This window comes from Phyllostomus discolor, chromosome 4, assembly GCF_004126475.2.
Source record: "Phyllostomus discolor isolate MPI-MPIP mPhyDis1 chromosome 4, mPhyDis1.pri.v3, whole genome shotgun sequence".
Classification (NCBI taxonomy): Eukaryota; Metazoa; Chordata; class Mammalia; order Chiroptera; family Phyllostomidae; genus Phyllostomus; species Phyllostomus discolor.
Window position 1 is genome coordinate 208,893,231 of NC_040906.2, and position 13,984 is coordinate 208,907,214.

The 13,984-nt window shown below is 55.4% G+C and overlaps 1 protein-coding gene across 17 annotated transcripts in view; it reads left to right on the top strand.

Moving 5' to 3' along the window:
* Positions 1 to 13,984, top strand: part of AFDN (afadin, adherens junction formation factor) — a 104,093-nt gene that overhangs the window by 14,260 nt on the left and 75,849 nt on the right. For 10 of the 17 annotated variants that reach the window (XM_036024973.1, XM_036024977.1, XM_036024985.1 and 7 more), the window contains exons 2-3: positions 10,683 to 10,878; positions 13,731 to 13,846. In XM_036024973.1, the coding sequence (XP_035880866.1) occupies positions 10,683 to 10,878; positions 13,731 to 13,846 (312 nt within the window). The remainder of the gene's footprint in view (positions 1 to 10,682; positions 10,879 to 13,730; positions 13,847 to 13,984) is intronic. The other 7 variants (XM_036024974.1, XM_036024983.1, XM_036024978.1 and 4 more) reach the window with 1 other exon arrangement.

Below are 13,984 nucleotides of genomic sequence, written 5' to 3' on the forward strand. Positions count from 1 at the left end.
TCTGTCTCGGCAGTTCGAGGGATTTAGTGGTGGAGTCAACCCTCTGCTTTTTCAAAGGGGCCCGTAACTAAGGACTATGGGACCGTTGTCCCGAGGTCAGGGAGGCGGAGGCATGCTGACTGCAGCTGACCTCCTCGTGCAGGTACTCAGCGGTTACTGCCTTGGAGCTGCTCACTCACTGTAGTGGGTGCTACAACGCTGCTGCTGCTGCTCCCGGGTGCCCGCTGCCCTGCCACAGGGAGCGAGGGGCCTGCTTTCCTGGCAGCTGCTTCCCCCTGCCACCTTCTTCCACCTTGTGGCCAGGACATCGGCCCTGGCCGTCAGACAGCGGTCCCATCTCACTGTGCTCGGTGTCGTTGCTGTCATCACAGAGCCTGCACCGTCCGCCCCGGACCAGGTGGTCCAGGAGACGGAGGCCTTGCCCGTCGGGTTAGTCCGGCAGTGACGTGATGGGCAGTCCTGGGACAAGGCTGCCTTGTCTGGTCTCCGGTCCTCCGCCGTGGTGGTCTTCAGCCAGCTCCCGTGCTGTTTTCACCATGGCCTGTACATACAGGCCTGGAGAACAAAGCAAAAACTGTGTTGGGTTTTGGTGGCCCGTGTTGGGGAAGAGGAATGCAGGGAATGGAATAGACAGTGAGCAGCAGCATGGGAGAGGGAAGGGGGGGGACTGGGCACCCAGGAGCAGGTAGGGGCCCTTGGGCAGCTGCCGCGGGGCTGAGGTTCGTGTATGGCTCCAGCATCGCCTCTCAGATGAGCCGTGTGAAAATACTGGCCTCCGCTGCAAACTCAGCTGATCTCCTTGCTTCCAGTGCATTCTGTGCCCGTGGGTCCTGTTCATTCTCCCCGAACTTTCCCACCCCAGGGCTCCAGACTGCCAAACGCCGTGTTTTGCCAGCCCTGCCCTCTCCTCCCTGCCCTTTGGGAAGGTCAGCGTTGCCGAGAGGAGATCTGCGTGTGGCCAAGGGCTCGATGGCGTTGTCCCGGGAGCTGGCTGCTGGGTGGGGAGAGCCGCTCTTTGCCGGAGACTCGAGAAAGGAGTCCCGGCCGCCCAAGTGCACTGTCAGGGGTGCGTGCGTGGCACTGCGGCTCCTTGAGGACCGGGGCCAGGCCGAGCCACTCTCCTGCATTTGAGCCCGTCAGAGGAGGGCGGGATGTGCACGCCCGGTCACTGATGAGTGTGTGCCGTGGGAAGCTGCGGCGCGGCGCTCAGCCGTGTACACACACCGCCGGGACGTCTGAGGGGTTTCGTCCAGGGCCTCAGAAGTGTGGCCCTGCCCTGCCGGGCTTCTGGGCATCTCTTTGGAAATCGAGTATCTTGTTGTAAAGGAAAGGGCTACTGAGTACGTGTGGTTCATTGCGGATAGAAATGACTCGATAGCCTGTTTGTTGTGAAAACTGTACGTTCGTTCCCGAAACACGCCGCTGCTTTTCGCTGGGTACTGTGTCCCTCCTTTTGTCAGTTGCTTGTGTCCACGACCTCGCATCAGCCATTTGTGACTCATTTCTTTCTCTTGGCTTCATATCTAATCTGTGTGCAGATTCTGGCAGCTCTACCTTCAGAGTATTCTCACAGTCTAGCCACATGTCGGCACCCCACTTCTTGCCGCCGGCCCAGTGCAGGCGCTCTCACCTGGACTGTCGGTAACCTCTCACCTAGTCTCTTGTTCTCCCCGTTCGGTCACCTGGCCCCCTCACCCCCGCTCCCCAGTAGTCTGTTTCTCACATCGAGATGCCCTTCTGAACCTTAAGTTAAACAACGTCGTTTTCCTGTTCAGGCTCAGATGGCTTTGGTTTGTTAGAAATGCTTTGAACTTCTGGCGCTGGGCTTCAGAAGTAGAAGTATAGATGCCGTGCAGTGCCCTCTCTCTCTGCAAAGCTCTGCGTTTTGTGTCTTTCACGCGCGTGTGGGCCGTAACGTGCGCGCAGGTGTGTTCCTGCCATGCTGTGTTTTGCCGGGGGCAGGAGTGCCTGCCTGTCAGACCGACCGTCTCCTGGAGGTGCGAGCGCACGGGCGTCTGCGGGCAGGGCGTGGCTTCGTCCTCAGGTGCCTGTGCTGTGGCCTGTGGCCGGCGCTGCTGTGGGCAGAGACAGCGCGGCAACCGCAGGGCCCTGGGAAGTGGGTAGCAGCCTCTTCCTTTTACAGGCGGCCTCGAGAGAGTGCCGGGGTCTTGCGCAGGGCCGCCTGAGCATGGAGCCGGTTCTGGCCTTTCCAGGGTCCTGCCTCCTCTTCTCACTTCTCGCCGCACACTCGTTGCTCGTGCAGGGCAAGCACGAGGGTCTTTGCTTCTCACGCTGACTCTTACCTGCAGTACTTATGGACTCAAATTCTTTGATTTTTTTTCCCTAGAGCATCAGAATTTTTATAAAAATAGGTTTATTTTATATTTAATGATATTTACTTTGTCATTATAACTTACTTTCACTTTAAACATTTTGAATGAGAAAATTTTCAAACATAGATGAAACTCACTTACATTTATCCCCAGACATTATGATTTTCAGAGTTTGGTCATTCTGAAATCACTGGTTTGTGATGTTTTAGCTAAATGATTTTAAAGCAAAAGCTTTAAAGCAAAAGCTTTAAAGCAAAAGCTTTAAAATGTGCTCTTACAGCTGCCGTGTTTGGATCTGGATTCCAACAAGGCCCGCACAGTGTGTTTTGTTCTCTTGTGATCTAGAGCGTCCCAGGCCCTCGCCCACCCCCTTTTTATCCTGCCATGGACGTGCTGGGGACCTGGCTCCCTGCCCCTGCACGCTGTCCCCACGCTGGGCACACCTTTCTTCCCCAGCAGGGGGTGGTGGCGTGGGCCTTGTGTCTGTGGCTCTAAGGCTCTGGTTGACTGGGGTGCCCCTGAGTGGCAGGACGCGGTGCATGCCCTGTGGCCTGGCATCAGGGGCCCAGCCAGAGGCGGAGTTGCGACCTGTACCCCACGTGGGGTGGTCACTGGTTTTAAAGGCAGTGTGTCACCTGTTTACACTGATCCTGTCAAGGGTGAGCTGCAGACTTCACATAGAAATGTTCTCTGTGACCCTGGGGGCACTGACCGAGGTTGGAAGCCACGGGGTTGCATTCCTGGCAGGGCTAGACCGAAGTACACTTGGATGAATTAGGGGCCAGTTGATTGGTTGTGCTCAAAGGCTGCTGTTTAACAGATTACCGCCAAGCTGACAAATGTTATTATTTGGTAGGCTAACATGCAAATGACCCAAGAATTTTAATTTTACTAAACCTAATTTAAACCAATAGTACTAGGTGTCCACCAGAAAGCTACTGTAATTTTAAATGTCAGTAGCTACAGGCATAGTATTAGAATTAGCAGTGGCCTTCCAGCTGATCAGACACGTCTGGATGTTTGCGGTCGGTTCTGGAAACGGTCTCAGGCCAGGAGGGTGGCACAGGAAGTGTGTTCAACGAGAAGAGGGCCCGGGAGCAGGTGGGTGTGGACTCACGTCCCGGGAGGCTCGCAGCTGAAGGAAGAAGCTGGGGTCAGAACGCCATTCTGAAGAGGTTCCAGACTTGTTCTAATCCACGGCTCTCCACCGGGACACTTCTGTGCCCTGGGGGACAGTGCAGAGGCCGGGAGACATTTTTGATCATCACACTGGGGCGGGTGCTCCTGGCATCTAGTGTGTCCCACCCAAAACGCCCCGGTGGTGAGGACGGGAAACCTTCCTCAGCCCGAAATGCAGTCCCTGTGGTCCAGAGTGAGAAAAGCACTGGATTTCACCTTGTAGCTCAGGCTGTACCCAGAAGTAAAGAATTGTCACGAACCAGTTCTCATCCTGTTTCCTTACCCAGGGTGCGCGGGACCTAGCAGAAATCTGTTTCACTCTGTTCCATTTCATTAAGAAGTGGGAAAAAAGTGATCGTAAACCACAGTTGGAGGGGAGGTCTAAATGACACCGGAGGGTCAAGTTAAGCCCAGCTGGCAGAGCTGCATGGAATGCATGTTGCTGTCCTGTAAGGCCGCACTTCCCAGCCGAGCCCCCGAACAGGGAGAGGGCGCACTCCCCGGCGACCAGGCGAGCTCAGCATCGCTGGGCCGGGCCCACGGCTTCCCGGCTGGAAGTCCGGTAACGGAGTTCTCGGGTCTCCGGACACGGACGGGAGAGTAATCACACCTTCACTCCCAGTAAGCAAACTCTCCATTACCTACCTTCCGACCAGGGTGTGGCGTCTTCCTCACCTGCGGGCTTACACTGCCATCTGCTTCAGCGCTGGAGCTGTGTAAACTGGTGCTAGCTAGGTCTTACTTGCTGGTGAGCTGGTAAGAGCACGCACATGCGTTACTGTGCCGCAGGTTTTAATGTTGTAATAATTGTGCTTTAATGGGATCGTTTCCCTTGTGATGCTTTGTATCTTACTTTATGCACTTGAGTTTCCGTTCTGAGAGCAGACTCCTAGGCTTCCCCGGGTTTCCAAAGAGTCTGTGGTAAGACAGGGCGTAGCTTCTGGACCGCACAGGCGGCTCGTAGGGCTGTTGTGTGTCTGTGGACGTTGGTGCGGGTCAGCTAGCAGTGCCGACACGCGCATCGTCCGTGAGTGTGCCGATTGCCTCTCTGTCCTGCCGGTTCCGTGTGTTCCTTAGTAGATCATCTCTCAAACCCTGGCACACATTCGTGTGGTCGCTGCTCAGATACGAGAGTGAAACACTTTGAGAGCACTGTGGGGAAAACTACCTTTCTGGCCTCCCACCCTGCCAACTGAGGGGCTGGGTGGGTCTCCAGTCCCACGGGGGCCCAGCGGCACAGCTCTGAGCGACCTCGCTCTGTCTGCAGGGTGGCTGTGGGGCGGCTGTGGGGTGGCCCACCGTCCAGCGGGCCGTGCTGGCAGTCACAGCGGAGGCGGTCCTGAGAAGCGCGTCGGCTCGCTGGGTTTCGCAGCAGGCCGTGTTTCCTGGCCGAGGACAGTTTTGCCCTGCAGCGTTAAGGTGTCTGGGCACTGGACGGGCTTCTGTCAGAGCGCACAACAGGGAGAGCCGCTTGCAGAGAGGAGGTGCTCGATGGGTTTGTTAGCCCAGAGAACTGCTGCCCTTCCCCCCTTAAGGTGACTCTTCTCCACTTCTGGTGAACTGGCATCCCGACGTTCCAAGTACCGCAGCCGGCCCACCATTGGGCAGGTGTGCACTGTGGTGTGCTGGAGACTTAGAGGCAAGCATATTTAATGGGGTCACTTGATTATAAAGACCAAATACATGTGCCCGTGTGTAGGTGGACTCCCTTCCTGGCTGTGGTCGAGGGTCGGGAGTAGTGGCTGTCAGGTGAGGGGGGCAGCGGCAGTGCCTGTGGGGGTCTGCGCCGGCCCACCCAGGATGGTGAGGGCAGACTGGCAAAGTCCGCTTCATCCCAGCAGCGCTGGGATCTGAATGCAGCCCCCGCTAAGAGATGAAACTCAGCCTGTGCCCTGTGGTTATCTCAAAAGGTGGTTCCCTATGAAGCAAATTCATTCATTCAATGTTTTTTTTCTACAGCAAACTCTTTACACCAAAGTCGAGTTTGGGAAATCAGGTGTTTCTAAGGTAGCGGAATTAGTGCTGTTAGAACATGTAGCGTTTATATAAACGCTGAATTGCTGCTGTGCACCTAAAAGTAGTACAGTGCTGTGTGTCAGCTGTAACGTAAAACAGATTGTTTTCAACAAAAAAGAAAAGTGGGTTTAGAGGAGCTGCCAGCGCCTGGGAATGGGCGTGGGGGACAGAGTTGGGGCCCGGCCCCTGGGCACGGATGCCACAGGCAGAGAGCGCCTGAGTCCCGGGAAGGTCTGTGCAGCTGTAGTTTCTTTCACGCTTTCAGCAGTTTTGTTTGTCCTGTGCAAGATTCAGGTAGTGAAACACATATAATTTTGAAGAGTGTTCTTGAAGTACTAGCATTTAAAAAATAGCGTTTATACAAGATTCCAGAAAGCCCATACTTCAAGTATTTTTCTGTCTTCTACCTAAACTATTAATAGTCAGATGTTACTAGTGTTTTTTTAAAAAGATTTTATTAATTCATTTTTAAAAAGAGAGGGGTAGGGAAGGAGAAAGAGAGGGAGAGAAACATCAGTGTGTGGTTGCCTCTCACATGGCCCCCACTGGGGACCTGACCCGCAACCCAGGCCTGTGCCCTGACTGGTAATCGAACCGGCGACCCTTTGGTTCACAGCCCATACTCAATCCACTGAGCCACACCAGCCAGGGCTGTTACTACTGTTTTTAAAAATGTGAGTCAGATCAGATGGCTGTGGTCTGGTTGCTTGTTTTCTGTGCTGGTAACGTGTGTGTGTGTGTGTGTGTGCGTGCCCGCGCGCGTGCTGCACGTGCGGCAGTGGCTCCCTCCGGAGGCGGAGTGGTGGCATGCCCGTGTGGAGTTAGTGTCGGTTCACTGCCGGCTGGGAGACGGATGTCAGGCAAGTGCTGGACACGGGGGGCGGCATGGCTGGCCCCTCGAAGCTCAGGCCAGGCGTCTCTGATCCGAGTGAGCGGAAGGAGCCTGGGGCGGCCCTGGCGTGTTTTTACCGGTGTGGGCGAGAAGACCAAGTGATTGTCAGTTTCGTTAATTAATGGGATGTCGATACGGTGGTGGAAAGGAAATTTCCATCTTTGTTTGCTTCTTGCATTGGCTATTTTTCAGTTTTATGATACAGCCTTCTATCCTCCCATGGGTTTGGCTGTGTTTTTCGGCCTGTTGTATTCTTCACGATAAACATGAAAAGCTGTCATTAAATCAACCCCAAGTAGTGTTCCGTTTCTGTTTTAATAACCATGGGTGGTAGTATGTCTCAGGGAAGAGTTTATGCAAAGGTGAGTATGTTTTCCCATCGGGAAAATAAGCATAAGGAAGGGACACAGGTGATTGTTGTGCTGCCTTTTCCTTCCCTTCGACTTAAATTACCGCAGCTAACGTGCAGGACACCGCACTGATGGGAGGGACCACAGGCGGTCACGGTCCCTCCTGCTCCAGACACCGCTGCCCCTGAAAGTTCGCCCCGGACCGCTGGCACGTCACTGAGACACGGGGGACCTGCAGCCGTGGTTTTTATTTTAGATCTTGTTTTCGCTCGGGTGGTTTGTGTAGCCAGCACTAAGGAGGGAGTGCCTTTTTCAGGGAAACGTTTGTCTTTGTAAAATGTATGACATTATCAGAGTGTTAGCCTGTCACGAGACCGCACGGCTCACTCTTAGGAATGTAAAGCTTCCTGTTCAGAGCTCTTATCAGCTGGAAGCAGGCGGCCGCAACTGGGGAGTCGGGTGCTGTTGCCGGAATGCCTTCCCTTTGAGGGCACAGCCCTCCTCCGGTGGAGGCTGCGGCAGAGGCTGGCGGCGGAGGCTGGCGGAGGAGCACTGGCCGGGTGCCAGGGTTGGCTGGTGCTTCCTGTTGTTTGTTAACTCCTCCAGACAGGCTTACCGAGCAGGGGCATCTGAGCTCACACCCATTAAACACCATACTCAGAGATTCAGCTGTTAAGCTGGAAATGCCAGCTCGTTCCTGTCCCAGGGTCTTTGTTGTGGTGGGTGCTGGACCAGCTCGGGACTGCTGGGCCCCTTGGGGAGCGCGGTCCAAGCTTCAGACCATGGCGTGGGCGTCAGGCCGCGGTCCCTGCAGCTGGTCTGGCTAGCAAGGCGGCATGGCAGGCCACCGCCCTCCCTGAACCTCAGACTCCTTCTTCCTGTTCAGCCATCCCTTGTTTCTTCTGGAGCGCCTCTTGAACCTGTTCTAGAAGAGAGAAGGAAATGAGTGTCCCACTCCCTTCAAACAACGGGTGAGGCAGCAGAGCCTGCAGGTTGAAAGGCGGGGTTCTGGGGTGGGTGCTGTCCGCACCGCAGCCCTGCCCTGCCCTAAGGCTGCCCAGGGGGTCTCAGGGAGCGAGGGGGCCACTGCAGACCCCCTGCTGCACAGCAGGGCCATCACAGCGCCTCAGTCCTGAGTCCCCTGGGGGACTCAGATGCTGGCCTCTCAGTCGCTGGCACTGGTAGCCTTTAACACGTGCTCGTTGTAGTTGGTGGTGTTCGTTCTCCCGGCCACCGCCCAGCCAGTGTGCGGGGCTAGGGGCTCGAGTTCACCAGTCTTCTCGGGTTGGATGAAGCCACACCGGCCAAATTCATAGTCGAGAACAGAATACTAACTTACTTTATTAGGGGATATTCTAGTATCAACCGTGCTCAGCTATTCCGTGTAATGTTAAGGGAACCAGGCAAACTCAGTTAACAGTCACTTGCTTCAGCTTTGCATGGAACATCAGTAGCTGGAGTGCGTCCCCGTGGCGACGGGACATCTGCGCTCCCTCCGGCCTGCGGCGGGCAGCAGTGGGCGCATCAGGGCTGAGCTGAGCGTTCCCTCCCAGCCCCAGCCCCGGCCGGTGGGCCTCCTCAGCTGTGTTGTGTGGGTTGGGACTGTTTGTTGTGGGAAAATCTCTGAGAAACTGGTGCTTCTGTGTCTCTGGGGACCCGCACATGTGCACAGAGCTGTCTCAGTCTCTTCACAAATGTTGTGAAGTGAGCCCTTTGGCGAAACGATCGAGTTCCTTTGGAGGTCAGTTTGCCTTTTTGGTGTGAATCACTCTGGAAGAGCGGTCCCGTGGAGGGGCCAGGGTGGTCGTGCCAGGTGACATCTGGGGCGGAGACGTGTCACGTGACGCTGACTTCCGGGTGGTAGCGTGAGAGTCCCGGAGTCTCAGGGTGAAAGTGTGACTCCTGCAGTGAAGACTTAAATGCATATGGCCACATTTATGAGTGTTTTTTTTCCCCTAAAGTGCTGTTTCAGGGGCCTCGGGAGGTGGCAGTGGGGCAGTTGGGGGCAGGGTGGTGGGCAGGGAGCACTGGGGGCGCTGAGAGGGTCTGTCTCACTAGCACGGGGAGCAGCACGGGGAGCAGGAGCTGGTCCCGGTAGAACTGACTGGGGCTCACGCTCGGCCCTGTGGTTCAGGTGCCTCCTTCCTGCGCCGTCACGCACGCAGGCTCTGCTGCTCGGCTCGGGCTGGACAGAGAGTGTGTGTCGTGTGAGGGGCAGGGCAGGACTCCTGCTCACGCAGCTTCCGCGCCGCTCGTGCACGACGCCCCTCAGACCCCCGCCCTACCCCCAGGGCCCTGCCCCAGCCCAGAACTGGGCTTCACTGGTTTCTGGCGCACGTGCACACTCACCCTGCATTTCTTTCTGGGCACGCGTAGTACAGCAGGGGGCCAGACCTGGGGCGATCGTCTCCCTTCCCGGTGTGATTTTCATGCAGGTGGTACAGTTAGCCGCATTCTAAGACCCCATTCTCCACACCTCAGAGACGTACTTGTAGGTCACAGGTGTCAGTGAGGAAGCAGCTCTAGTGGACTGGGGGGAAGGGGGAAAAGCCTAACTGGGGTAACGACTGACCCCGGAGACTAGGAAGCTGTAGAAAGAGAACAGCGTAGGAGCAACAGTCTGATTTAGTTTCCACGAGATTTGGGGTGGATTCGGGGTGTCTGCTGAAGGTGGGGCGAATTGATGTATCGGGGCGACTTGAGCGCAGCAGCAGGAGGGCTGGGCCTTCCCCCCGACGCCCCCCCCCCCCCGATCGCGGGCGTGCGACCCGGCAGGCACGCACAGACTCCCCCGGCACCCGAGGCCTGGCCCGCGGGCTGCGGACCGCTGACTGTCCTAGTTACTCACCGCCTTTGGCCGTGTGCAGTGCGCTCCCGTGTGTAATGCACACCCACTTCTTTGGCCCAGACTTTCAGGGAAAAAAGCTTTTGTTTTAATTTTCTATTTATTTAACTTTAGCAACAAAACAGATTATCGGATCCCAGGGTATTATTTTGTATACAGATATTATCATTGCTTTCTAGAGTTAAACTTTTAACACAGAAGCATAGATAAAAGAATTAAAAACATTTTATAGATAGGGAATTAGTACTATCCATGTATAATATGCATCTTTACTTTTCCCTCAAAAATTTGGACGAAAAAGTGGGTGTTGTATACAGCAAAATACGGTGAATCGCAACAGGCCTGAAACTCATAGGGCCTCACCTGCATAAGCTGTGCTGTAACTGATTAATAATAGGAGGGGCATCCCATGGCTGTCCAGGCTTGGGCCTGCCTCTGTGTAGGGTTCTTCTGCAGTTTCCTTGACAAGTGAGGTGAGAACAGTCTAAACGGCATTTGTTGATTTGAGGGCAAGTAGTTCGTACTAAAAGTTAGTCACCGTGATCTTCGCAACAGTTGGGTTGCCCTTCATTCACATTTGCGACAGGTGGAGGCTGAGCCAGGCAGAAGGGGGAGGTCGGTGGTCCGGGGTTCAGGGCTGGGCTTGTCACCTGACTGCCTGAGCGAGACACTGAAACCTTGAGACTTTTAAGGACCAAGTCTTGAAAATAGAGTCTCATAGTGGTGCCTGCTTCACTGGGGTGTGGTCAGGAGGCAGTGGAATCGTGCATGTCCTGGGGCACCTGGAACTCGAAGAGTCCATGAATGTTGGCTGTGTCTGATGTCAGCCCCTCCACCGCCGTCACCTTCCGCGGGACAAGTCAGGTTGAGAGAGACCGTGCCTAGCTTGTCCCTGTCACACAGTTCACTGTGAAGACCAGGATCCCGCGTCTCAGTTTCTGTTTCAGGTGTTCAGGTAGTGAAACATTTTAAAAAGTGGTGGATCGCCTTTCTCATCTATTATTGTAAAAAGAGAATCTTTTCAGAATGCCGTTTTTTCAAAAACGCATCATTTTGTTTCCTTGTAGGATTTGGAGTTCCATGGAGTGATGAGGTTTTACTTTCAAGACAAAGCTGCTGGGAACTTCGCCACCAAGTGCATCCGGGTCTCCAGCACTGCCACCACTCAGGATGTCATCGAGACGCTGGCCGAGAAGTTCCGGCCCGACATGCGCATGCTGTCGTCTCCCAAGTACTCGCTCTACGAGGTGCACGTCAGCGGAGGTCAGTGTGCCGTGGGCGCAGGCGTGGTGCGCACAGCCCTGCCGCGCCGCCGCGGTGCTCGCACTCTCCCCGGGCGGGCCGAGGGGCTCCCGGCGCCAGGGCCGGGCTCCTGCGAGTCCGCGGCACCGGCCTGCCCAGCGAGAGTGTGCGTGCGCAGTTCTCCAAAGGCAGGCAGGGAGCCCGGCCCCTCAGAGAGTCACGTGCATTGGTGACACAGCGAGCTGCTTGTCTTGGGAGAAACATGTGTCTCTTTTGTGCACATCGCAATAGTGCAGCTCACTGTAGCCCAGTCCAGCAGGGGTGGACGTCACTCTGTAACAGTCCTGTGAGTGGAGCCGTGTGGGTTTGGTGCTGCTGGGCAGGCCGGGGCTCTCTTGCACACCTACTTAGTAATTTCCCCTCGTTTCAGTATTTGAAATATGTGAAAATATCCCATATATCTCTATCGAATGACACTTTAAATTGGACTGATTAGAAATGTAGAACGTTACAAATTTTTTTTAAAGATTTCATTTATTTATTTTTAGAGAGGGAAGGGAGGGACATAGAGAGAAACATCCATGTGCGGTTGCTGGGGGTCATGGCCTGCAACCCAGACGTGTGCCCTGACTGGGAATTGAACTTGCGACACTTTGGTTCGCAGCCCGCGCTCAATCCACTGAGCTACGCCAGCCGGGGAAAGATACAAATTTTTGAGTGCTTTAAAAATGTTGAGTCCCTTGTAAAACAATCCAGTTACTCAAGGAAATAAATGATTGCACATAACATAAAACCCAATTTGAATACTTGTTAAGTTCTATCCACAAATCCTTTTAGAACATAATTTTATTTTATTTTTTACTTCAGAAATATGCCTTTCTTTGTAAATTTGAAATTGGGCAAAACTTTTTGTAATGTGTGGCGTTCAAGCATGACCAAACCCTTTGCCCCTGGTAGAATGTGTGTAATGTAGGCCGCGGTTGTTGATGACTTTTTGTAAGGTTAGGAGAATATTGCCAGAACTCAGTTGGACCACAGACGGCAGCCTCCGCTCTGGGTGGGTTTCTGACACTGAGGGTCCCCCCCCCCCACAACCGTGCAGAGGGAAGGACGAGCCTCTCACTCCGGCCGCTCCCTGTCGCTCCGTGTGGCCGCTGGAGGACCACTGCCAGGTGCAGTCTGTGGGGGGACATGGTGCACAGTTGGAATCGGAAAGCTAAGGGCAGAACGATTTCAATTTTTTTAAAGAACCATTTTCTTTAGGTTTTCTTAGATTTGTTTGAAAAACTGTATGCATAAAACGAAGGAATTCTCATCCCAGCCCTGGTTGCAGCTGCTCCCCGCTGGGAGGGGTTCATGTGCCCGTGGGCCCCACCTGCTCCTGGGTCTGGGCAGTGCTCTTGTTTCCTGCCCACGTGGGTCCGGGCCAGGGCTGCTTGTTCCATACAGCACCGTGGGAGACCCAGCGTGACACCCGTGGGACCCCTGCGCAGAGGGCGGCACCCCCTCTCGTGTGGGCTGGGGCCGCGCCTGACAGGAGGGGCTGTTCCTGCGGAGATTTGGGATGCTCCCCAGTGAGCGCTGGGGCTCGGCCCTCGGGGGGGCCCCTGCTGCTGTCCTTGTGGATGCCAGGGCCCCCCCAAGTCAGCTGGAGACACCTTGGGGCGACAGGTACATAGGACCCCGACGACCTTGACACCCTGTGCTGGGCACCTGTGCGCTGCGGCACCTCACCCTGGTTTTTGTTTACTCTTGTGGTTCAGAGGTAATTGTTCTCAATGTTCTCTACACCCAGCGTGAAGGGTTCTATCCAGTACAAATTTCACAAGAGCATCCTGGTCATTTCGCTTTGTAGCAGGAATTTCAAACCTCTTGATCCGATTACTAACCTGTTACTCTGATTTTCCTTTCTCATGTTTTCAGTTGATAAAATACTAATTTAGAGCTCGCTATGCTTGTGTGCTGATAATTAACGTGACTGTTTACAAGTGTTATTTACTAACTGCTTCTGTAGCTCTGTCTGTCTTTAAATCTGTCCTGTTCAGCTTTGCTTCCTGCACCACAGTTATTCCGTCTCCTCTCTTTGCTGCCCTCATTTGTACACAAACAGCCGCCTGGGTGACCTCTGGCGCCTGCAGGCTTCCAGTGGGGTCAGGCCCCCGGAGCTCTCGCGAGTCCCCTGGGCTGTGCCTTCCCCGGCCCGTGTGCCGAGGCTTGTAGGGTGTCTGGGGCAGGGAAGGGGCCGCACGGAGCCGGGCACCTGACCGTAGCAGAGAGCAGGGTGTGGGAGCTTCACGGGGGAGGGGATGTGAGGGTTGAGGGTGGTGAGTTTCGGAGACGAGGGTCAGATGTACAGAGTCAGAAGGAGAGGAATCACTCCAGGACTGATGGGGCCATGTGGGTCGTTGCCATTTCTCGATAGCCTGTGACACGGATATGAGACGGAGAGTCCTCTGAACCCGTGGCACTTCTGTGGTACGGTGACATTACCCCTTGCTTTCCCGTTGCAGCCGAGGGCACGTCATTGACAGACAGGCTGCCGGCCGGTTCCGCGTGCCCGTGTTCTCTCCCCAGTCCACGTGCACGTCCCTCGTGTTCCCGGGGAGCGCCTGAGCGCCGGGACGCTGTCCCTGGTCGGGGGGCCCGCACGGGGCGCGAGGTGGTGGTGTGCACACAGCAGCAACGCGGTGCTGAGCTGGCCGGTTGTTCCGACGCGCACAGTGTCGTGTCTTGAATTACGTTTCAGTCTGTCAGCAAGTACTTGAGGTGATCGGGTTGTTGTGTTTGTAAGAGCAAGTGCAGACGGGAGCGTTGTGGTAGCTGGAGCCGCTGAGTAACCACGGCTTCCCTCTCCCCCGGTTCATGTGGTGAAGAAGAAAGAAGACTGGACGCAGACGAGAAGCCTCTGGTCGTGCAGCTGAACTGGAACAAAGACGACCGGGAGGGCCGGTTCGTCCTCAAGAACGAGAACGACGCTGGCCTGCTGAAGGTGGGCCCGGGGGCTCTCGTCCGGGGGTGGGGTGGGGGCGGGGGGCCCCCAGGCAGCCCGGCGCTCCTGTCGCAGGGGCTGCTCCTCTGTGTGCTCCTCTCCCCGAACTGCTCTTTGCCCTTTTCTCCAGCCAGTGAT